This window comes from Narcine bancroftii, chromosome 3 (assembly GCF_036971445.1).
Source record: "Narcine bancroftii isolate sNarBan1 chromosome 3, sNarBan1.hap1, whole genome shotgun sequence".
NCBI lineage: Eukaryota > Metazoa > Chordata > Chondrichthyes > Torpediniformes > Narcinidae > Narcine > Narcine bancroftii.
In genome coordinates, this window is record NC_091471.1 from 310,275,130 (window position 1) to 310,299,071 (window position 23,942).

The 23,942-nt window shown below is 39.4% G+C and overlaps 1 protein-coding gene across 3 annotated transcripts in view; it reads right to left on the reverse strand.

The window, feature by feature from the left end:
- The window catches only part of LOC138759056 (microtubule-actin cross-linking factor 1-like), a 32,115-nt gene extending 10,122 nt beyond the window's left edge, over nucleotides 1–21,993 (reverse strand). For 2 of the 3 annotated variants that reach the window (XM_069928911.1, XM_069928910.1), the window contains exons 1-6: nucleotides 21,623–21,993; nucleotides 12,127–12,336; nucleotides 7,631–7,859; nucleotides 7,082–7,398; nucleotides 6,051–6,218; nucleotides 824–947 (exon numbers count right to left, since the gene is read on the reverse strand). In XM_069928911.1, the coding sequence (XP_069785012.1) occupies nucleotides 824–947; nucleotides 6,051–6,218; nucleotides 7,082–7,398; nucleotides 7,631–7,859; nucleotides 12,127–12,336; nucleotides 21,623–21,820 (1,246 nt within the window). In that variant the 5' untranslated portion in view covers nucleotides 21,821–21,993. Of the gene's footprint in view, nucleotides 1–823; nucleotides 948–6,050; nucleotides 6,219–7,081; nucleotides 7,399–7,630; nucleotides 7,860–12,126; nucleotides 12,337–17,751; nucleotides 18,314–21,622 lie in introns of those variants that run through there. The other variant, XM_069928912.1, reaches the window with a different exon arrangement.
- Between the last annotated feature and the right edge of the window lie 1,949 nt (nucleotides 21,994–23,942).

Below are 23,942 nucleotides of genomic sequence, written 5' to 3' on the forward strand. Positions count from 1 at the left end.
AGGAAAGAAAACAAAAATGTAGAAAAATAAATGAGCTGATAGAGCATCTGGAAAAAAGAAAAGCAACATTAACATTTCGATGGAGCTCGTGACTTCACCGTCATGCTGGCATATTGTAACATTTGTTTCCTATTTCCAGTCTTGTTTCTATGATTGGAAGATATCTGGTTTCCAATCATTCAATCTCCTCTTCAATTGATGAGCCACGGACAAGTATGCATGACTGGAGCCTGGCTGCTTTATTAAATAATCGCACAGCATCACTTTCAACGAATTCACTGTAAGAATTCCCATTTGCCGTCATTTTCATTTCCAAGGCTCCAAATATGGTTCTTAATTCAGTACCTTCAATGCAACAATTTTATAAGACCCAACACTTCTAAGATGCACCACTTGAGCAGAAATTTCATTCAATAAACACACATTTTGCAATACTATTGTGATTCTGGCCTACGAGTCTGAATCACTGTCCACAATTCACTGGAGAAAGTTCTATTGAACTTTCTTAAATACTGCATTTTATTCAAACATTTATTGAAGTGTGCACAGTTCTTTAGTAAATGGTCTTTCCATTAATTTTAGAGTTTTCAGAGCTTTTTATGAAATGATAGCCTATTTATGACGTGCTAGGTAAAGATGATTCAACATTTGAAATCCAATCAATTGCAAGAAATATTTTAGAATAGTTCAAAGAGGTTGGTGGGTCCCCACTGGTAATTTGCACATTTTGAAAATGTCTAATTTTCCAGCTGGAAGCATCACTTGTATTTGTTGGAATTAGAGAACCATTTTTTGATCTAAGCAGCAAATGTTGAAATGGTACCTGTGGTCTTTCGAAGCTGGAGTACATTTGGAACAACGTCAATGCTCAAGGACAGCAGGCACTTTGCTGCCTCCTGTAACTTTTCGACACCATCTTCATGTTCAGAAATTTCTCCCTGAAGGACCTGTGATTTCAAAATGACACAATGACTCATTCACAATAAAATTAATATTTCTTTCTGTATATCTTAGATTCGCCGATACTTTGGTTAATTTCGATATTGTCTTGGGGTCAATGAGATAAACAGCCTGTGAAGACGATTCTATAAATTATCATAAATACCAACAACTCTCTGGCCTGCTTTGGGGTGAGGAGGCGAACATTTTCAAGGACCCAATAACCACAGGATATTGGAATTTTCTCAAACAACCAGCTCAAACTTTCTATTGATCATTACTCATTACTCATTAATGCTTCGAGGTATTTAATACGCCTGATGTTTGAGCATTTTCTGATTCTGTTGAGCTCATCATCTTTATCTTGTCTACATCTCTTGACCGGCCCTGAAGTCCCTTTGCAAACCATCAAGGTCACAAGAAAATATTTAAAAATGTTCTGATGCTTAGATTTACATCAGCATTGATAAAATAATGCTGAAGAACTCATTTGGCTTTTCACCACTAATGGACATAGATTTGGCTGCAGAGGGTTATTCTGCATTATCGCTTTTCGGCCTGTCCGTCTACTTTTACTCCGGATGACCCCTCTCCCCAATCCATCATCCTTCAAAAGTAAATATGTGTTCTCCCTCAGCAATCTGACCCATTTGCAACTCCTATTCCCACGAGCACTTAATGGACCACAGCTTTTCTCTTTTATTTTTTAATTTTTTTTATTTTTCACACCCTAAATCACATTAGCCATGATATACACTATTTCTTTTTCACACATATACAGTGACTTTTTCTCCCCCCCCCCTCCTCCCAAGCCACCCCCCCACCCCCCCCTCATCCATTTTAGGTATACAATCTAGGTTGCATTAAGCCAGTCAGACAATGTTGTCATTCAACAAAAATACACCAGAAATTCTACTGAGTCCATTCTTTTCTTTCCTTCTCCTTCCATCAACTTAGGTAATGTTTGTCCCCGGTAGGTTCTCACTATTGTATTTAATGTAAGGCTCCTATACTTGTTCGAATATTTCAATATTATTTCTTAACCTATATGTTATTTTTTCTAATGGAATACATTTATTCATTTAAATTTAGTAGTTTCTTCCTTTTAATTTGGTTATGTATTCCATTAATATTTAAAGTCATATAGTTCAGCGTAGCCCTTTTATATTTTGTTTATCTTCTCTTTCCGTTTTTCAATCATTACCTTTCCTCCTTTTCCATTTCTGTTTTCTTATTTTCAACTCTTTATAAGACAACATTCCTACAACATCCAACATTTTCCTTATTCTCCTATTTCTATCTTATTTATCCCCAATCTCCCCTTCCCCTCCTGAGTTGTCCTTTATCCCTTGTCGGACAACCACATCTCCCCTCTCCATTTGGATTTGCGAATCCACTCGCAAGCGTCAACTGATTTTGCAGTGACCGCTATTTCCCCCCACCCCGCCCCCCCCAGAAAAGATTTCACTTTTCATATGTCACCAAGGTCACTCTTTTAATTCCCTCCTTATTCTCTCTATTCCATTACCTTCCCTTATTAATTCTTGTCTATACTATCTATATTTTCCTCTAAGTACAGATACATTCACGTATGCACATTGTCTCTATTCACTCTTATACCTCTTTACCCGCATACATATCAATCGTGATCATTTTTACTCTCATTACCCGTCTTCATCCCTCAGTCTATTTTTGTCTTTACCCACATACATATCAATCGTGATCATTTTTACTCTCATTACCCGTCTTCCTCCCTCAGTCTATTTTTGTAATTGTTCTGCAAATTTTTGTGCTTCTTCTGGATCCGAGAATAGTCTGTTTTGTTGTCCTGGAATAAATATTTTCAATACCGCTGGATGCTTTAGTATAAATTTATACCCTTTCTTCCATAAAATCGTCTTTGCTGTATTGAACTCTTTTCTCTTCTTTAGGAGTTCAAAACTTATATCTGGATAAATGAAGATTTTTTGCCCTTTATACTCCAGTGGTTTTTTGCCCTCTCTTACTTTTTCCATTGTCTTCTCCAGTACCTTTTCTCTTGTAGTATATCTTAGGAATTTTACTACAATAGATCTTGGTTTTTGTTGTGGTTGTGGTTTAGAGGCCAATACTCTATGTGCCCTTTCTATTTCCATTTCTTGCTGTAGTTCTGGACATCCTAGGGTCTTAGGGATCCACTCTTTTATAAACTCCCTCATATTCTTGCCTTCTTCATCTTCCTTAAGGCCCACTATCTTTATGTTATTTCTTCTGTTATAATTTTCCATTGTATCTATTTTTTGAGCTAGTAGTTCTTGTGTCTCTTTAGTTTTTTTATTAGATTCCTCCAATTTCTTTTTTAAGTCTTCTACCTCCATTTCTGCTGCTACTGCCCGCTCTTCCATCTTGTCCATTTTCTTTCCCATTTCTGTTAAGGTCATCTCTATTTTATTCATTTTCTCTTCTGTGTTGTTTATTCTTTTTCTTAAATCATTAAATTCCTGTGTTTGCCATTCTTTAAATGACTCCATGTATCCTTTAATAAGAGAAAGTACCTTCTTTATCTTGCCTTTCTTTTCTTCTTCTATTTCACTGTACTCTCCCTCTTCCTCTTCTTCTTCCTCTGGGTTGGCCATCTGTTGTTTCTTTTTTGCCCTTTCCTTCTCTTCTTTCTTGTTTCTATTGTCTTCTGTGGTCTCTTCTTGCTGCAGGTGTTCTGCAGCTGTCGTTGCCGGCTGTGGAGATCGACACCCCAGCTGGTCCCCCCTCCCGTCGGTGTGTTTTTTTCATTCGCATCGCGCATGCGCGATTCCTCGCGCATGCGCGGTTGCGCACTTTTACTCGGCTCAGCGAGCCATTTTTGTAGTCCATTATTTACCGACCTGAGGGAGCGAGTTTCTCTCTCCGCAGCGGGCCTCTTCGGACAGGTAAGGCCTTCACCTTTTTCCTCCTTTGTCTTCTCTTCCTCTCTTCTTACCGTTGCTTTCAATTTTTCTTTTTTAGTCGCCATCTTCTTTCCACCTTTATACTCACTTTTCTGTAACTTTTATTTCTGTTCCTTTGTGTTTTCCTTTGTTTTTCCCGACTTTTCTGGAGAGGGCTACTACTCCATCACGTGACTCCTCTCGACCACAGCTTTTCTCCATGACCATCAATCCCAGGCCATTTACTGCAATAAATGGTCCGACTTTTCTCTGACTGCATGAGCAGAAAAGCCCTCCACTTCAGAAAAGCAAAACTGGAACTAGTGATTTGTCTTTCTGATTCAAATTCCAATTCCTCAAACATCAACTCCAGTCAACATGATGCCATTAGTTTAGTTAATGATGGAGAAGGATAGGTCTGGGACTCGGATTGAGGTTCTAAATTGCAGAAAGGCCAATTTTGAGGAAATGAGAAAGGATTGAGAAGGTGTTGACCTGGAAAAGTATATGCGGGGTCAGTGGAAGACCTACAAAGGTGAAATTTGGAAAGTACAGACTTTGCATGTTCCTGTCAAGATTAACAGGCTTAGGAATCATTTGGAAGTAGAGAGGTGTGCAGCAGGTATAGACATCACAGAGCAAATGAGGTGCTTGAAGAGTATAGAAAATGCAAGAAAAATCCTCAATGAAGTTATCCTCAATGAAGATAGAAAGGCTATCTGGTTGATAATGCGGTAAATTGGATCAGCAAGTTTGCAGGTGACACTAGGATTCGAGGTGTTGTGGACAGCAAAGAAGGTTTTCAAAGCTTGCAGAGGGATCTGGACCTGTTGGAAACATGGGCTGAAAAATGCAAGATAGAATTTAATGCAGATGAGTGTGAGGTGTTGCATTTTGGAAGGACAAGCCAAGAAAGGACATACATGGTAACCAGTCGGGCAGTGAGGAGTACGATAGAACAGAGGGATCTGGGAATACAGACACCTCATTCTCTGAAAATGGTGTCACATGTGGATAGGGTTGCAAAGAGAACTTTTGGCACATTGACCTTGATCAATCAAAGGATAAAGTCTAATTTTCATTGGTGAGACCCAATTTGGATTATTGTGTGCAGTTTGGATCACCTAACTGCAGGAAGGATGGCAATTGTGCAGAGATTGACTTGGATGTGGCCTGGACGTCAGGAGCAGAGTTGTAGGAAAAGGTTAAACAGGTTATGATTTTATTCCCTGGAGTGTAGAATGAGGGAAGAATTGAGAGAGAGATTTAAAATGATGTGGAGGACAGAGTAAATATAGGTAGGCTTGTTCCACTGAGAGCAAGTGAAATACAAACCAGAGGACATGGGGTAAGGGTGAAGGGGATAAATTTAGGGGGAACATGAGGGAGAACGTCTTCACACAGAGTGAAGAGGTGGGAGAGTGGAACAAGCTGTCCGTTGAAGTGGTGACTGTGGGCTCAATTTTTAATTTGAAAAGAATTTGGACTGGTACATGGATGGGAGAGGTATGGAGGGCTATGGACTGGGTGTGTCAGAGGGCCTCGGCAGAAAAAGGGTTCGGAACAGACAAGAAGGGCCAAAGGGGCCTGTTTCTGTTCTGTAATATTGTAAGGTTCTATGGTTTGAATACTTCTTTGGAATAAATCAATCTCTGCCACTTTGCAAACAAATCTTACCTCCAAATGTGCTCCAAATCACCACTTTCCTCCCACCTCCCTTCCCCTGTTCCTGAAACCCCCATCTATGGAGTTATCGTCTCTGCACCTGATGATTCCATTAATGATTTGCTGAGATTTTTTGCTCTGCTGTTATAATCTTGGAGGTCATCCAAAATTCTGCCACCATATCCTTAGTCACCAGGCCCCCATTAAACATGGATAAGGTCTGAGGAAACCCATACTGAAAATAGACACACAATGAGAGCAGAACTGTTTGGCTTCTTTGTTACAGTTTCCAATCTTGCCCCCACCATCTGGAAGCAAATTGGCTGTTGGATCTTCATCAGGCTCCCATTAAAACCTGATCAAGGTGGAATGAATGGAGCTCAACTTCCTATTTCAGGTGCCAAACTTACAACCTCCCATGTGGCCTTCACCACTGTTATTGGATGTGCACATTAACATTATTTCAAAGCATTAATTATTCTACTCGTAAATTAGATTAAGCAACATTACACAGTGATTTATGAAATAACAACTTTAATTTACCATGACATTTTCAAGTTCTTGCTGCAAGATTTCTGGATTAGAGATGGCCTCCAGCTGAACCATTCGTCTTTCTGTTTCAATTCTCTCTAGCCACAAACGCAGCTCATCTGCCTTCTCTTGCCATTGTTCAAACAACTTTTTGCCAAGACGGGTTCCAAGTCCAATGCACTATAGAGTGAAAGAAATGAATGAGTATGTGGATTTTTAAAATGTACGATTTTGTGATGCTATCAAATATCGAGTGTCCAATCGATCCAAAATGAGTCAAGCGATACATTACTGGTCCATCACTTATGCCAACTATAATTTTTTTGTTCCCTGCATCAAGTTTTTAGAGGGTCACAGACAAAAAGGCAATGTTCACTTCTCACCAAAGGTGAAATGCCTGTTACCCTGCCGTACTGTTCCATTTTCTTATTATGTCAATAAATCTTTTAATTAATATTTTGAGTTTGCTTTCAAAATAAACTGATAGTCAGGAATATATCAGAAGCATTGAAAACCTTCACAAATTTAGTGTGTCAGTGAAGATTAGACAGAAATTCTTTTGGGGCTGGGCTTGTTCCAGCCGAACACGCTGCATTTCTGTTATGCCATTCAAGCCTCACCGTTGAGTTTAGGAATATTGAACCAGCGATGTGACCTTTGTGGATTGGACACATTACACCTTGTTCAGTGACAAATACACGTGGGAGGCCAGTCTGGAAAATCTTCGCCAGTTATGATCTGTTCGACATTTGATTTTATTAAAAGGAAATGAGATCACGACTTATTTTCTGCAATGGTCTCTGTCCAACTTGAGTGAGTTCGGCCACCAAGAGAGCTCCACAATACTGGAAAGATTTAATCATTGTTCCTGTTCTTCATGGGTATTATTAATAACAGCCGCAAACCTTTTCCAGAGCCACTCTTCTAAGACTAAAACTTACACAAGTTGCTCAGTCTATCAAAATGCTCTCAAGTTACTGATCTTAAGTAAAATTGGAGTTTAAATGCTATTAATCTAAAAAAAAAATGAAGATATGTCATACTTCTGATCGAAGTGTGTTGAAGCGAGCATCGGCGCTCTCAACCGTCTCCTCCACATGTTGGCTTATGGCATCAGGATCAATTTGGATCTTGTAGCTTTCAATTGCATTCCTGATTTCAAAGTGAAAGGCAGCATCGATGACACTTTTCCAAGATCGTCTGAGGTGTCTTAGATCCCCTTTGTGAAATTGAAGATCTTTGAAGAGGAATTGCTGCTTCTTAAGTTTGAATGTCAATGACGTGGAGTCAAATTCCCCAGCTTTAATCTTTGTTAGTTCCTTCTCCAAATGACTCATGAATGTTTCAAATTCATCGTGATCTGTTTAAAGGAATATAATGGTCAAATAGTAAAATGTTTTAAAGCATTCAAAATGGTCAAAAAATACCAGATTATCTAGACTTTGATACATTGACAGGATCCTGTAATAATTACAAGTTGGGGTTATTCCAAACCACATGTAGCTTTCTGTTGTCTTACTTAGAATTCTTTTCAACTCTCAGTAAATAGTATTTTATAGTAATCTGGAAAATAAATGAATACTTTCTCTCACCTTTTCGGAACTTCTGCAATTCTAGATGCAGATCCTCAATCACGTTTAATTGAGAATCTGCACTTGATAAAGCGGATTCGTACTCCTCCATCAAGACATTCAAGATCTCCTGCAGTGCAACTTCCTCGTCTCGCAAAGGGTCCTGGACATTTTGTTCCAGGAAAGTCTGAGCTGCCTCTGTGGCCAAAACCAACTCTTGCTCTTTCCGGGACAACTTTTGGTGATGTTCCTAGAAAAGAAACAATCCTAGGTTCATTTTTATTGCTCCAAGTTGTCTTGGGGGAGGTAAGGTTTCTATTTATTGCATTTGCAATTGAAATAAAATATTCAGGTTTCCCAATTTATTAAAAATCAGGGTACCAAAACACCCTTAAATACACACAGGAAACGTATTTCAAGTCAAGAAACCTAAACGGTTTTATCCTTTCGGAGGTTTAATCAACTACCGTGATCTACAATTCTTTGCTTGTGTCAAAGGATGAATCCTGCTGAGATGGAATAGAATATATTCCATATTTAATTTGACTGATAAGAAAATAAATCCTCTCCTTCAGTATTTGTACACAGTCCCTTCCCCGTCAAACAGACTTACTTTAAACTTAAGCACATTAAACTTTTGTCATTTGAATGATCTCATCCTTATCTTTCCATTCAGGGATTTAATATTCTTTCATGATTTAAAAGAGAACACGTGAAATCTAACTAGAGTTGACTGTGATCTAGTCAGGAGAATGTGAACTAATTTGTAACTGTGTAAGAATACACCCTTCTCACTGTAGTAAATGTCGTGCACCACTGTGGGGTGGATGTCTATGTATATGAGTGTGTGAACAGTTTCAAGAGATGGTGGATCTTCTTGTCTTTTTTTCTTCACTGGTATCACTGTTTCCTTCACCCCAGACTTGCACATCTTCGCCCAGTGGTTTGCTATGCCGTAGGCTCCACATTCAGAACCATATGCGGGGCAATCATTTTGGTCACGGAGGGGTGTTGTCTGCTGCCCTTCCTACAGGTCCTGGGGGTGGCACTTTTCTGATTGTATTTTTTATAGCATCAACCCTTCCTTCACTTTGCTGTGGGTGGGTCTGCATTGATAGGGATTTCATTTGTGTCCTCGTGGATTCGAAGACTCTGCCTGTTTCTATATCTTTGGCCAGTTTCAAGCTATCCTTCCCTATAAGAGACTTTTGCATTCAGGATGGGCATATTAGTGGATCAGCTAATCTTTCCTCTATATCCTTCCATCTGCATTTTGCAGCATTAGTTTTTGGTGTAGTAAGGAAGTTAGTAACAGTCTCATCAGTCTCTTACACAAAACCTTGAAATTCATTGCATTCAAGTCTAGGATTAGAGCTGAGTTCAAGGTGAGAAACAACCTTTGCAAATATCTGCTCTGGATCATTTTTCTCCACCCCGTAAGCTCTCAGCTATTAAATAAGTCACGGCCTGGCTCCCCTATCCAGACATGTATAGCACTAACCTTCTCCTCGCTGTTGCATTTTTAAAATAGCTTTTCACTGCTAAATTGTACATCTGCTGAAACGTTTTCAACGATTCAACAATATCTTCAGCCTCCCGTCCATCACTGGGTGAACTGCTGTTGCACCAGCCATTCATTTTCAGGTGTACTTTTTCTCTTCTTCCCCTTCAGATTTCAGTCACTTCCAATCCATTTTATAGTTTTATTCTTGACCACTGCCAACATGTTCTGTCTCCGTGTTACCTGGGAGGATTCTTAAATAACTTAGAGATGCAAGATTCAAATAACAGAAGGGAGTTTACTTACTGATGCCTTCTACCATCTCAGGAAACTGTTCACACTCATACTCATGTATAGGTGCCCCCCAGTAGTGCACGACGGTTACCACAGTGAGAAGGGTGTATTCCTAGGAAGTTACAAAAGAGTTCACATGATCCTAACGAGATAACACACCCGTCTCACTGTCGTAAATGTCGTGCACCAATGTGGGGTGCATGTCTATGTGAGTATGAACATTTCCTGGCATGGTGGAAGGCATTAATAAGTAAAATCTCTTCTGCTATTTGAATCTTGCATCTCTAAGAAGATGCAAGATTCAAATAGCAGAAGAGATTTTACTTCTGCTATTTAAGAAGCCTCCCACACAGAGACATAACAGTGACTTTATTGTATTTATCTTTACCATTTTGTTCAACATCCTTTGGACTTGACAAGACTTTATTCAAGTCGCCTTATTCCAAAACAAACCAGGCTGTCAAGCACACACAGGGCAATAATTTGCATACATGTTAAGCAATGCTTTACGAAAAGAAGATAACACCAATTGGTAAATGTTTAAAGATCTTTGCTCTTTTTTAACGATGAAAATCTGACTTGAGCACTGCATATTAAGGAATGACAAACATGAAAATCTATCCCCATTTTAGTGAAAACATTCTGGGTAATTATCATTTTCACATTAGTACTTCAAGATGCAGGTGTCCCTGCCAGGGCCCAAACTGATTAGTTCTGCCTCACTGCCGGCAATGTCATCATGGACCACCTTCTTGAATAGCTGTCATGCTACTTGTCAAGTTCTTTCTACAAAGTTTTAAGGTTGGGAGTTCTGAATTTAGCCCCTGAGAAGGGATAGGAGTGTGGAGGGGAATCAGCAGGTAGTAATGTTCCTACAGCCCTACCGCACGTCCCTGTCCATGTCAGGTGGCACCTCTTTGGACATATTCTTGGAGTCGAGTAGATGTCGTTCACTCCGTTGATAGGATACAGGACCACCTCAGTGGAGAGAATGAATGGAGGGCCAATCAAGCCAACTGCTTTGCTCTGCTGTTAGGGTCCTTGGGCCCTTTGGGAATTGTGCTCATCCAGTCAAGTGCGGAGCAAAGGTTCGCCACCTACTGCTTGACAGGTAGCCTCTGATCTGCTTTGGTAATTACAGTACTCAAAATGGCTGGTCTATGTTAGGACCACAGTGAGAAGGAGACCTGGAGTCATGTGACAACACCCAAATGAAGTACCATTATGCAGGTTATTGGTGAACAATGCCACTTTATGTCACAGTGTGTGGGCCACACTTTCCATCGGGCAGCTGATTATTAAAGTATGGCTCTGTCCTGCTTTTGGTAGATGGACCAGATACCAGAAGAATTTGCCACTTTGTCAGAAGGATGTCAGTGCATCAACTGTGACAAGAGGTGCAAAAAAATCTAGACTGAACTTCTTCAGTACTTCGAATGTGATGGAGTCTGGTCCTATTTGCACTTGGTGTTCCAAAGTAAAATAAATGGGGTGAAAGTGATTTCTGTGATGGTGTCGGAAGAACCTGATGGAACATGCTAGAAAGTGTCTTAACCCCAACTTTGTTATTCAGAAGCTGAGGACTACCTCCACTGAGAATGAGGAGACCCTTGGTCCCTCTTTTCCTGTTTACTGTTCATGATCCAGCCGGAAGGATGACAGAGCTCAAATTTCATCAGCGGTTAATTCTGTCTTTGGAATGTTATTTTTTTTTCTGCATTGCCTGCCCACTGTCCAATGTTGTAAGATTATCAGTCTGGCACCTCATGTGCATCTGCATTCCCTATTAAACCATGGTGATGACTTGTCTTGGTTGTAATGGGAGAACTAACGATGGTAAGTAACACTTTCCTGCTGCAAATGTTAAAGGCCCATCGTACCTTTTGGCCACTGTGATTCCAGCTGTCAATTTATTCTGAATCTATCCCATTTAGCACAATGGTGCTACCACACATCAGAATTGAGGGAGCCCCTGGAGAAACATGGGATGGATCTTTCTGCTCCTGCTGTCACCAACAGTTGCTTCAACAACAGGAAAATTGTGGTAGTGAGGGGTTGTAGCCTTACTCACTCTCTTTTCCAAACCAATCCCTAGATCTGCACAAGGATCTGGCCTGGTTGAGTGGACGAACAGTGACGTTGCTACGCCAGAATTCATTCCGGTGGTGTATGCTTCCTCAACCCTTTTTGGTTGTGAATAGCTTGCATGGCCCATTCAATGGGTTATAAAGAGTTAATCACATGAGTGGGTGCTGGAGTTATCAAAATAGGGGAGGAGGTTCTTCCCTTTACAACATCAATATCCACATTATATGAGAAAACTGCATTACTGAGGTGAAGAGTTTTTGTTAAGAAGCTGCCATGGTGAGATTGTTAGTGAAGGGCCTCTGTGACCATCGTCAATCACTGCCCCTTCACTAGTGAGTTAATCATATTCCCGTCATCTCTCATCACTTGCGTGACTGGGCCAGAGCAAAGAACAGAAAGTAGGACTGAGTTAGAAAGAGGATCTGCTAGATCTTTGAATAGGATTGGGAGAAGATCGTCAAAATTCAATTCAACATTATTTGGAAATTGTGTTAGTCATTATTTAAGTGAAATTTAGTCAGTCGCCTTTCATCAAATCTGTACTGATCAGAGGTTCTGATGAAAAGTCCAATCCAAAATATTTTTACAATTGTTCGAATATACACTTATCCAAAACACCTGGAAGTGTTCATACCTTCAGGCCTTGCTGGTGGTCATTCAGTCTTTCGCCCATCTCAGCAAATGACCCCATCGCATCGTCCTCTTCCTCCATCTGGAAACCATCACCTAATGCGTAGAATTCGTCTTCGGTGATATGAACTCCATAGTGACCCTCGACTGCCAACCATTTCAGAAGATCACCTACTGTCTTCTTATGTTTTTGTAGGTGATCTTCTGTTGTTTCCTACAAATTGCAAAATCCTGTTAGTTTGAAGACGTGTTGTACTTTCCTGGCAGCAATTCCATATTCCCTCATCTATTTGCAAACCCTTGGGATTGAGGAGGATGTGAAACCACTTGAGTGGAAGATGCCTGTTTATAAACAGGGGCCATTCCACACCATTTCATCGGAATATGCACATGGGCAACACGTGGTCTTGCCCAGTCTTCGATCAATACGAAAAGGATGGTACTAAAGACCAGCCTTCTATACACACACACGGGCATCAATGGAATTCCGCTTCATCATTTCCCTGCTCATGTCTCCCTAACACTGCCTTCATTTCTCGGGCCCCTTCGTCTAATCCCTCCCCTTTCATTTCAAAGGCCTTCTCTGCGTCTAAAGCAACTGCTACTGTTGGCGCTTTACTCCCTTCTACTGCATGAATTAAGTTAATAAATTTACAAATATTGTCTGTTGTGCGTCTTTTTTTAATAAATCCAGTTTGGTCTAGATTTACCATTTTAGGTACATATTCTGCTAATCTGTTTGCTAATAGTTTAGCTATTATCTTATAATCTGTGTTAAGTAATGATATTGGTCTATATGATGCTGGTGCGAGTGGATCTTTCCCTGCCTTTGGTATTACTGTAATTATTGCTGTTTTACATGAATCTGGTAAGCTTTGTGTTTTGTCAATCTGGTTGATTACTTCCAGGAGGGGAGGAATTAATAAATCTTTAAATGTTTTATAGAATTCTATTGGGAATTCATCCTCTCCTGGTGTTTTATTATTTGGTAGTTTTTTTTAATTATCTCTTGTATTTCTACTATTTCAAATGGTTCTGTTAATTTATTTTATTCCTCTATTTGTGATTTTGGTAGTTCAATTTTAGTTAAAAATTCATCTATTTTGCCTTCTTTCCCTTAGTTTTTAGTTTGGTATAATTGTTCATAGAATTCTCTAAAGTTTTCATTGATCTCCGTTGGATTATATGTGATTTGTTTGTCTTTTTTCCTTGATGCCAATACAATTTTCTTAGCTTGTTCTGTCTTAAGCTGCTATGCTAGGATTTTGTGCGTTTTTTCCCTTAGTTCATAATATTTCTGTTTTGTCTTCATTATGTTCTTCTCCACCTTATATGTTTGTAGTGTTTCATATTTTATTTTTTGATCTGCCAATTCTCTTCTTTTAGTTGTATCTTCCTTCATTGCTAATTCTTTTTCTATATATACTATTTCCCTTTCCAACTGCTCTGTTTCCTGATTATAGTCCTTCTTCATCTTGGTTACATAACTTATTATTTGCCCTCTAATGAACGCTTTCATTGCATCCCATAGTATAAACTTATCTTTCACTGATTCCGTATTTATTTCAAAGTACATTTTAATTTGTCTTTCAATGAATTCTCTAAAATCCTGCCTTTTAAGTAGCATGGAGTTTAATTTCCATCTATACATTCTTGGAGGGATGTCCTCTAACTCTGTTGTCAATATCAAGGGTGAATGGTCCGATAATATTCTAGCTTTATATTCTGTTTTTCTTACTCTATCTTGCTTACGAGCTGATAACAGAAATAGGTCTATTCTTGAGTATGTTTTATGTCTACCCGAATAATATGAATATTCCTTTTCCTTTGGGTGTTGTATCCTCCATATATCCAAAAGTTGCATTTCTTGCATCGATTTAATTATAAATTTGGTTACTTTGTTCTTTCTGTTAATTTTTTTCCCAGTTTTATCCATATTTGAATCCAAATTAAGGTTGAAATCCCCTCCTATTAATATGTTCCCTTGCGTATTTGCTATCTTCAAAAAAATATCTTGCATAAACTTTTGATCTTCTTCGTTAGGGGAATATACATTGAGTAGATTCCAAAACTCCAAATATATCTGACATTTTATCATTACATATCTCCCTGCTGGATCTATTATTTCCTCTTCTATTTTAATTGGTACATTTTTACTGATTAATATAGCTACTCCTCTTGCTTTTGAATTGTACGACGCTGCTGTTACATGTCCTACCCAATCTCTCTTTAATTTCTTGTGCTCCAATTCAGTTAAATGTGTTTCTTGCACAAATGTTATATCAATTTTTTCTTTTTTCAGTAAATTTAGCAGTTTCTTCCTTTTGATTTGGTTATGTATTCCGTTAATATTTAAAGTCATATAGTTCAACATAGCCATTTCATACTTTGTTTATCTTCCCTTTCCGTTTCTCCATCATCACCTTTCCTTCTTAACCATTTCTGTTTTCTTGTTTTGAACACTTTATAAGACAACATTTCTAAAACATCAAAAATTTTCCTTATTCTCCTATTTAAAACTTCTTTAACCCCATTCTCCCCTCCCCCTCCTGAGTTGCCCTTTATCTCTTGTTGGGCAAACACATCTCCCCTCTCCATTTGGATTTGCGAATTCACTCGCAAATGTCAACTGATTTTGCAGTGACCATAACTCATCCCCACCCAGCCCCCCACCGGAAAAGATTTCAATTTTCATATGTAACAAAGGTCACTCTTTTAATTCCCTCCTTATTCCCTCTATTCCCTTTCATTCCCTTATTAATTCTTATCTATACCCTATATATTTTCCTCTAAATACGTATACATTCATGTATACACACACATACATACACATCTACATATATATATATATATATATATATATAATATATATATTATATATATATATATATATAATATATACATACATATACCCATATACACACATACATATAGTTCGTGGTCATTTTTACTCTCATTACATGTCTTCATCTCTCTGCTTGTTTTGTAGTTGTTCTGCAAATTTTCGTGCTTCCTCTGGATCCGAGAATAGTCTGTTTTGTTTCCCTGGAATAACTATTTTAAGTACCGCTGGGTACTTTAACATAAATTTATATCCTTTTTTCCATAAGATCGTTTTTGCTGTATTGAACTCCTTCCTCTTCTTCAGGAGATCAAAACTTATGTCTGGTTAGAAAAAAAATTTTTGACCTTTGTATTCCAGTGGCTTTTTGTCTTCTCTTATTTTCTTCATTGCTTTCTCCAATATATTTTCTCTTGTTGTATATCTTAAAAATTTTACTAAAATGGATCTTGGTTTTTGCTGCGGTTGTGGTTTCGGGGCTAATGTTCTATGTGCCCTCTCTATTTCCATTTCTTCCTGTAATTCTGGTCTTCCTAGGACCCTGTTTATATTATTTCTTCTAATGTAGTTTTCCATTATATCTGTCTTCTGAGCTTACAGCTCATGTGCCTCTTTAACTTTTTTATTAGATTCTTCTAATTTCTCTTTTGTCCTCTACTTCCATTTCTACGATTATTTCTCGTTCTTCCACATTCTCCACTCTTTTTCCTATCTCTGATATGACCATTTCTATTTTATTCATTTTTTCTTCTGCATTCTTAATTCTTCTTTTTATCTCATTAAATTCTTGTAATTGCCATTCTTTCACTGATTCCATATATTCTTTGAAAAAAGATACATCCATTGTCTTGCCTTTCTCTTCTTCTTCCACTTCTTTCTGTTCTTCTTCTTCTTCTTCCTCTGGATTGACCATCTGTTGTTTCCTTCTTTTCTTTTTACCTTCTTCTTTCTTGTTGTCGTTATTGTCTCTGTTCTGCACCAGCTGCTGTGCTGCAGGTGTCTCTCTCAGCTGTGGAGATCGACTCCGCAGCTGTTTCCCCCTCCCGTCAGTGTGTTTTTTTCTTGCGCGGTTGCGCACTTTTACTCGGATCTGCGAGCCATTTTTGTAGTCCCGAACCCGGGACTTCCACTGACCTGAGGGAGCGGGCTTCTCTCTCCGCGGCGGGCCTCCTCGGACAGGTAAGGCCTTCACCTTCTTCTTCCGACGTTCTTTCTTCTTCTCTTCTTCCCGTTGTTTTCGACATTTCTCTCTTCGCTGCCATTTTCTTCTCACCTTTATTTTTAGTTTGTTTTAAATTTTAATCTTGTACCTTTGTGTTTTGTGCGTTTTTTTTTAACTTTTCCGGAGAGGGCTGGAATTCCCTGACCGGCCACTACTCCATCACGTGACTCCCCCAACTGGATCATCTTCAGCTGTCATCATTTTCTTAGTCACAGACCTAGTTACCGCACATGCAGGATATATCTCACCATCCTCTCTAACCACATCCTTACTAGGCCAATTTGTCAATCTTAAAACTGACCCAACTTTATTCTCTGACAAATCATTCCCCAGCAAAAACGAGACACCTTGCATGGGTAACTCCTACTACAACAGTTCCTTTGACTAATTCTGAATTTAGCACAACCTTGTGAAGCAATATTGACCCTACCTCATCTCCAACACCTTTAATCAAAGTTGTCTCCTCTGTGTCTGTCCTTTGATCCACAGTTAAAACGGTTTCTAACAACAATGACTGAGCAGCCTCAGTATCTCTAAGAATGTTAACTGAAACCTGTGGTTCTCCCTCCTTTATTGAGACAAAGCCCTCTGACACAAAAGGCTTGAAAACATCCATGACCTACTGATCAGGTTATGCACCTCTGCTCTCCTTAAATTCCACTGTTTCTGTATACATGGTTCTGGTTAAACCTGTTTTTACCTTTTCTGTTTCAAGACTAGACAGTCACACGACCAGCTTTCTTACACAAATGGCATATAAATACAGAAGTTCTGTCCTTTCCTACCTTTCCTTCATCTTTTTACTGAACATTTTCTCCAGACTTTATTTCAGCCCTACTATCCTGCTCCATCCTAACCTTATGAACAGGTTTATTAATCTGGTCCACATGAGCTCTCTGAAAATGCCTATTATTCTGGAATGTCCTTTTGTGAGTCTTCCTCAACAAATTTTCCTTCACATGTAATATTTCACTATTATAATCCTCTACGTTTGTACTTTTCTCATCCAATGTTTAACTTCAACAATTTTCAATGCCTCAGAAATAGCCATCAGTTCCTATTTTCTCACCTTCTGCAGTTCTGCAGGTGATGGTTGTAACAAAAATGTATCAACATCCATTGCTGCAGTTTTTCCAGACACAAGCTTTCTGTTAGCTTGTAAAAATAGCCTGCAAAAACATCCCAATCAACTAATAAATCATGAAACTGCAATGTTCAAATCCTAAAGGATGAGCCCCCATAAAATGTTACGGAGTCCAGATGACCCCAAAAACCAGTAGCAATAGATATGCACGACAACACAGGGTTATTTAAACAAAAGTAGTTTAGAATTTTATTTGAACATGAAAACAGAATTGAACTTTAACTTATTACTTAACCTACCTAACCCACTTAATCCGCCCTCAAATACTAAGTGCAGGTGAGTGTAATGTGTATTGAAGATTAGAAAAGTTCTTTGGATCACAGTCCAATCTCACTGGTTGCAGGCAATTCTTGCAACAGTGCTCATACATTAGCATTAACAAAGTTCACCAAGCTTTGGTGTTTAACAGACATATGGTTACCACTCAGAAGGGCTCTTGCTGGTTTTCAGAGAGAGAGATTCCATTTCCAGAGCATCTGCAACTGATTTCTTCTTAATTCTGTCTTTCTGACAGAACTTGCCCCCTTCAGGGTTCTCCGGATGATCCTTTTTCTTTCAGGTCATCTTTCAGACCATCAGTCTTCTCCTTTGACCAGGCAGCCTTCCAAAGTTTGGCAGCTTGTCCCTCTGGAACAGATTTCTCTGACTCCTTCTCTCTCACTCCCTCCCTCTCTGAGAGCAAAGCTGTTCTAACTCTGCCTGCTAACGCCACATGCTCTCCTAGGCAAGCTGTATGTGGATACTTTGTTGCTCCTTTGCAAAAAGCAGGATGCAATAATCCTGCTAAAATTCTGGCTTTTCAAATGTGTGTGTGTGGAAGCTGCTCGAGTAATTCATTCCAAGCTACCTCTAAAACTCTTGTCACACTGCACATTCAGAGATCTGAGAAGAACCCTTGGCCGAGCCAACTTTGCTTGAAAGTAAACAACAATCACTAGCGATCTGTGGTCGTCTCAGCCTTCCTTAAGATAGGTTGCAGACACCACCTTATCAATTAGTGCATTGGATCAGGTAGTGCCGGAAATGCACAGAGAAGCCGCTGTGTGGAGATTTCACAGAAATACAGTTTAGAAGCAGGAAAGGATCAGATGTTATTGAACAACAATGAAAGGAACTATTAGCATGTGGTCTACAAAGTAATCTTCTTTTTGTATACTTTATTTAAAATCAAATTCAAAATCCACAATAAAATACATCATATTAACATACAAAAATTTCCCCCATATATACCCCCCTCCTACCCCCTCTCTTAGCTCCCTCCCATCCTCTACAACCTCAAACTAAAGAAACAAACCATCATAGTCGGGTTTGATGTCACCAATCAACCATGACATATTTAGACCCATACACTTCACAGAGGGACCCGCACATTAACAAAAATGGTAGACGGATGGCGTAAATTGTAAGTTATCTTTTCCAATGGAATACATGATTGCAAGTCCATGTGCCATCTCTGAATACTTAATTCAATTTCATCTTTCCAGGTTATAGCTTTACATTTTCTCGCTACTGCCTATTCCAACTGAACAAATGCAATTTGAAATGTATCCAATTTCATTTCCAAACTCCATTTTACTTCATATGTCCCAATAAAAATACTAACGGCTCTAATGAAAGCTTAAATTTAAACAACCCCTGCAAAAGTTCCATAATTCCATTCAGAAAGGGTTTCACCTGATCACATAACCATACTGAATGTAAAAAAGACCCTATCTATTCTCCACATTGAAAACACATATCCAAAGAGATAAATCTATACCTCTTCAACTTCTCAGGTGTTAAGTAAAGTTGATGAATAAAATTATAATGAACGAATCTTTATATAACGTTTACTGGCTTAGTCACACTGTCCTCACATAATGTCATCCAATCATCCTGAGAAATTAAAACCGACAGATCCTCCTTCCTTTTACTTCTCACTTTATAAATATCCGACTTAGGCATCTTATTTTGTAATAAAGCATACATTTGTGTAATCAATCCCATTTCCCCTCCTTCAATAATTAAACATTCAAATCTCATCCTTCTAGGTAATCTCAAACTGTGTCCAGAATTATCTAGTAACAAAGTTACTAAGCATGGACCTGATCCATTTTTTCATTCTATCACTGATATGAAACAAAATTTCCAGCTTCATAACAATCTTCGGCCAAGATAATACCTTTCTTTTCCCAAATATTCAGGAATACGTGATTTATTTTAATACAAAGCTTATTTTAATACAAAGGGTTTTAGCCGAAATTTTGCCCTCAGCACCAATAGCAACGTTGGTCCGATACCATATTTCCATGAAATGTTTTAACACCGGTAAAGGATAATTTTGGAATAGTTGAGCATTCCATTTATAAATAAACTGTTGCATTCTTTGTTCATGAAGCTGAGCCATTTGGATTTTAGCCCAACGTAAAGATTGTTGTGATCCAACCATTCTATTAATAAACTTGAATTGTGCCGCTTCATAATAATCCTGAAAATGTGGTAATTATAAAACTCCAAGTCAATTTTTGTATAGATACTCTTGCCTATTTACCTTTTCATAATAAAGATCTTCCCAGCACATGGAAATCCTTAAAACCTTTTAGGAATCCCACATGTAATTGATTGACAAAAATACTGAATACGGGGGAAAAAATTCATTTTAAAACACTGTCGTGCTGGACACAACCAAGAAAGACTCAGCCACCACATTGAAAGCCATTAATGATGTTTTTATTCAAATTCAGCCCGCGCCCTCTTAAGGGCAGCCTAAGCTCAGTCACCTCGTGCATTGTGATATCAGAATCGCTGCCCCAGGCGTGCGCTGGGCAGGTGAATTGAGGCAGGGAGAAAACCTTGACAGCGCCATCTTCCCATGGCTGCTCCGCCATGTGGCGTTATACACCATGAGAGACTGTGCCAACACAGCGCCCTATTAAAGTTATCGGTAAATCTTTCCACCTATTTAAATCTTATTTAATTTAATGTAATAATGGTCTATAATTCAACTCATATAAATGATTATAATTATCATCTACATTTATCCCGAAATACTTAATTTTATCCAACCACTTAAATGTAACAATATCTCTGCAGTTTGCATAATCCATTCTTGTCAAAAGCATCATTTCACTCTTATCCCAATTAACCTTATATCCTGATAATGCACCACACTGTTCCAACCTTCCAACTCAATAAAAACATTTTACCAAGAACAAGCATGTGGTCTTGAAGGTAAAAATCACAGTTAAAACTTAATGACTATTTTCAAATCCACTGCGTCATGTGAACCATGGCAGTGAACAGAACAAAAGTATCTGGAAAAAGCAAGGCAAAACACCTTTCAGGATTGGCCCAAGGCATTGCAACTGAACACATGGCACAGGGTCAATCCCCAGAGACATTCAGATTTCACACCTATACACTCAAGGCTGAGGTTTCTGACTTGAATTTGATGAAAGGCAAACCACAGATTCTTGGTGCATCTTTACGAAGAACACTCTTGTTTTGATTTCAGCCACAAAACCAGGACTCCAGTCTCTCATCTCATCTCGTTCCAGGGCAGAAACCAAAGGAAAGGGCACATTCTTCTGGGGGTCCTTGGTTAATATTTACTCTTAAATCACCACGGCAGAAACACAGAACATAGAACACTGCAGCATAGTACAGGCCCTTCAGCCCTTGATGTTGTGCCAACCCATATATTCCTTCCTAAAAAAAGCACTAAACTCTCCCTACCCCAAAACAATAAAGAGTATTTAATTCCTGCCTTTGACAGCCAATTGTTCCCAGAAGAAATATTAAAAATAATTATACTTCAAATGTAACAACAGAAAATGTTGGAAATAGTCAGCAGGTTGGTCACCTCCTGACTTGCTGGGAGTTTCCAGCCTTTTCTGTTCTTATTGAAATATCCAGTAATTCCAGTTTTATCATTTACACTTTAAACCTTGGGGATCCTTTGTCCTGTGAAAGGAAAGAGAATGTTTTTCATTTTAATTTACAAAAATAAGACTATCTGGACCCATTTATTAAGTAGGAATGTATAAATTCCAAGTAGGATTCACTTGTTGAAGACCTTGTTTAAGTTTCAGAATAAATGAAGCACCCAATCTGTAGATGCTTTGGAAAAAGATAAGACAAAGCATAACTGATTTACCAACACTGAATTGGAGATAATTAGCTGCGAAACACCAAACTCTCCTTATAGGATGAGTGTCTGATGTTTACGTGAGTAATGAACCTTGTGCACACAGTACAACTTATGTTCATTTCGACATTGCCTCATAGAAGGTTTCACACGTGACTGAGAGTACCTGCTGCGTGTTTTCTTCCCTGCGGTCGACATTGAAGTCTGACGATTCCTCCGCAGCAACTCGGGAATGAAACCACCTGCCTCTGATCTTCTTGCAGCAGTTGCACGTCATTCTTTTCCGAGGAGTGAGGGATCTCCTACTCTGCTCCTCTTCCCCAGCCACTCGTGCCACTCGTAGACAGCACAAGGCATTGCCCATTCTCCTGCAAGTCACACGCGAGGTGTTTCCAGTGACGTGTGATGTAGTAATTCAAATACGTCACCACCGTGAGCCTCACTTGGCCAAAAAGCCCTGGTATTCGGCAAAGACTGTGCCACGCGCTCGCACCACGTTCAACCCTCACAATGAACACGACTGCAGTCTCAGCAACTGGGTTTGCTGGCTGTGTGATGTCATCAATGGGTTTATTGTTACACAATAATACAGAAAGACAAGTGAAACCATGGCAATCTCCCAATATTTACTCTCTCGCTATGATGTCACAATGAGACCCCAACCCCCCCACATTCTCGGAATGAATGTACTCAAGGGGCAGTTTATATTTGAGGGTCTCCCGCCAACCATTGTTGTCGGGGCAGCCAGGTGGACTCCTCTTGTCATTGCCCCTCCCTCCCAGGTAGTCTGCACCCACCTGGATCGGGTGCCAGGGGGCTATAAGGAGATTGGGGAAGTGATTGATACCCTCCTCTATGAGGGACTGTGATAAGACCCGCCGTGCCCCCCAAAAACACCCCATTCTGGCCTGTCTGTAAGAAAAATGACACGTGGTGAATGTTATTGCAAATTGGACAAATTCACTCCCCTCCTCAACTCACTCTTGCTGTGGTCGTTTCCGATGTGGTTGAACCACTTCATTGGATTCCAGATGATGGAATGTTTATTTGACACCATTACATCTCCCAAAATCATTAAACTGCTCTTGGAGGGGAAAAAAAGTTTGGTATCAGAGATGATTTACTCTGGGAGAACATGGCACCATAAGAGTGACCCAACTTATCAAAGGCTTGTTTCATGGAGCTAGGATCGCAGATGTTTAATTCACATTAGTTAGATCAACAGGGGTTAGGAAATGGCCTTGTCTTTGTCACATTATGAAAGCTCCAAATCCCAGAATATTCCCTAACTAAAGTCACTTTTGGCAACAGTGCATTGAAAAGGTTTCTTTTGCCATGTCCAGACGTGTAAAACATCTGACATTTCCAATTTCGGATTTCAGATTTTTTGTCAGAGTTCATACATGACGTCACATCCATCCCTGAAATTATTTTTGCTGTGGGCCATGCAGAATTAACCCTTCTTGGCAATGCCATATAAAGCTGACTCAACACTGAGATGTAAACAAATAAAGAAATTTAAACAAACCGACTGTACGATACAGAGAGAAAAACATCAATAAAGTGTAAAAGTACCCTCCTTACATAAGTCCCTGAACTGAGTTTGTTGTTGAGGAGTCTGATGGTAGCAGCTGTTCCTGAACCTTATGGTGCGGGTCTTGTGGCACCGATATCTCTTTCCTGAGTGTGTGCTGCGTGGTGTGGATTCTTGAACATTGATGCTGCCTTCCGATGGCAGAGTTCCAGATGTTTTCGTTGGTGAGGAGGGTTTTGCCTGTGATGTCTTGGGCTGTGTCCACTTCCTTTCAGAGGGCTTTTCAGTCAAGGGTATTGATGTGCCTATACCCAACTGGGATGGAGCCGATCAGCACACTTTCTACCACACCTCCGTAGAAACTTGCCAGGGTTTCCGATGTCGTACCAAAGCTCCGCAAATCCCTGAGGAAGTACAGGTGTCGACGTCTTTTTTTCACAATGCCATTTGTGTGTTGGGTCCAAGATAATGACTTTCAAGATCTGAAATTTGCTCACCCTCTTCACCACTAATCCCCTGATGATCACTGAACCATACAACTCTGGATTTCCCTTCCTGACATCCACAATCAGCTCCTTGGTTTTGGTGGCATTGAGTGGGAGTTGGTTGTTCATGCACCATTCAGCCAAGTTTTCATTCTCCCTTCTGTATGCTGTCTCATCGCCCCATTATATACAATCCACTACCATGGTAGCATCAGTTGCATTGGCTTTGTTGTACTGAGCCACGCAGTCATAAGTTTATAGAGAGAAAGCAGGGACTAAGAACACAGCCCTCTGGTACTGGTGGAGATTGTAGAGGAGATGTTCTTACTGATCCTCACTGATTGTGGACAGGAGGAGAGGGAAATTCAGCATCCAATTACACAGTGGGGTGTTGAGTCCCAAGGTCTTGGAGTTTGATGATCAATTTTGAGGGAATGATGGTGTTAAATGGCAAACTGTTGTCGATA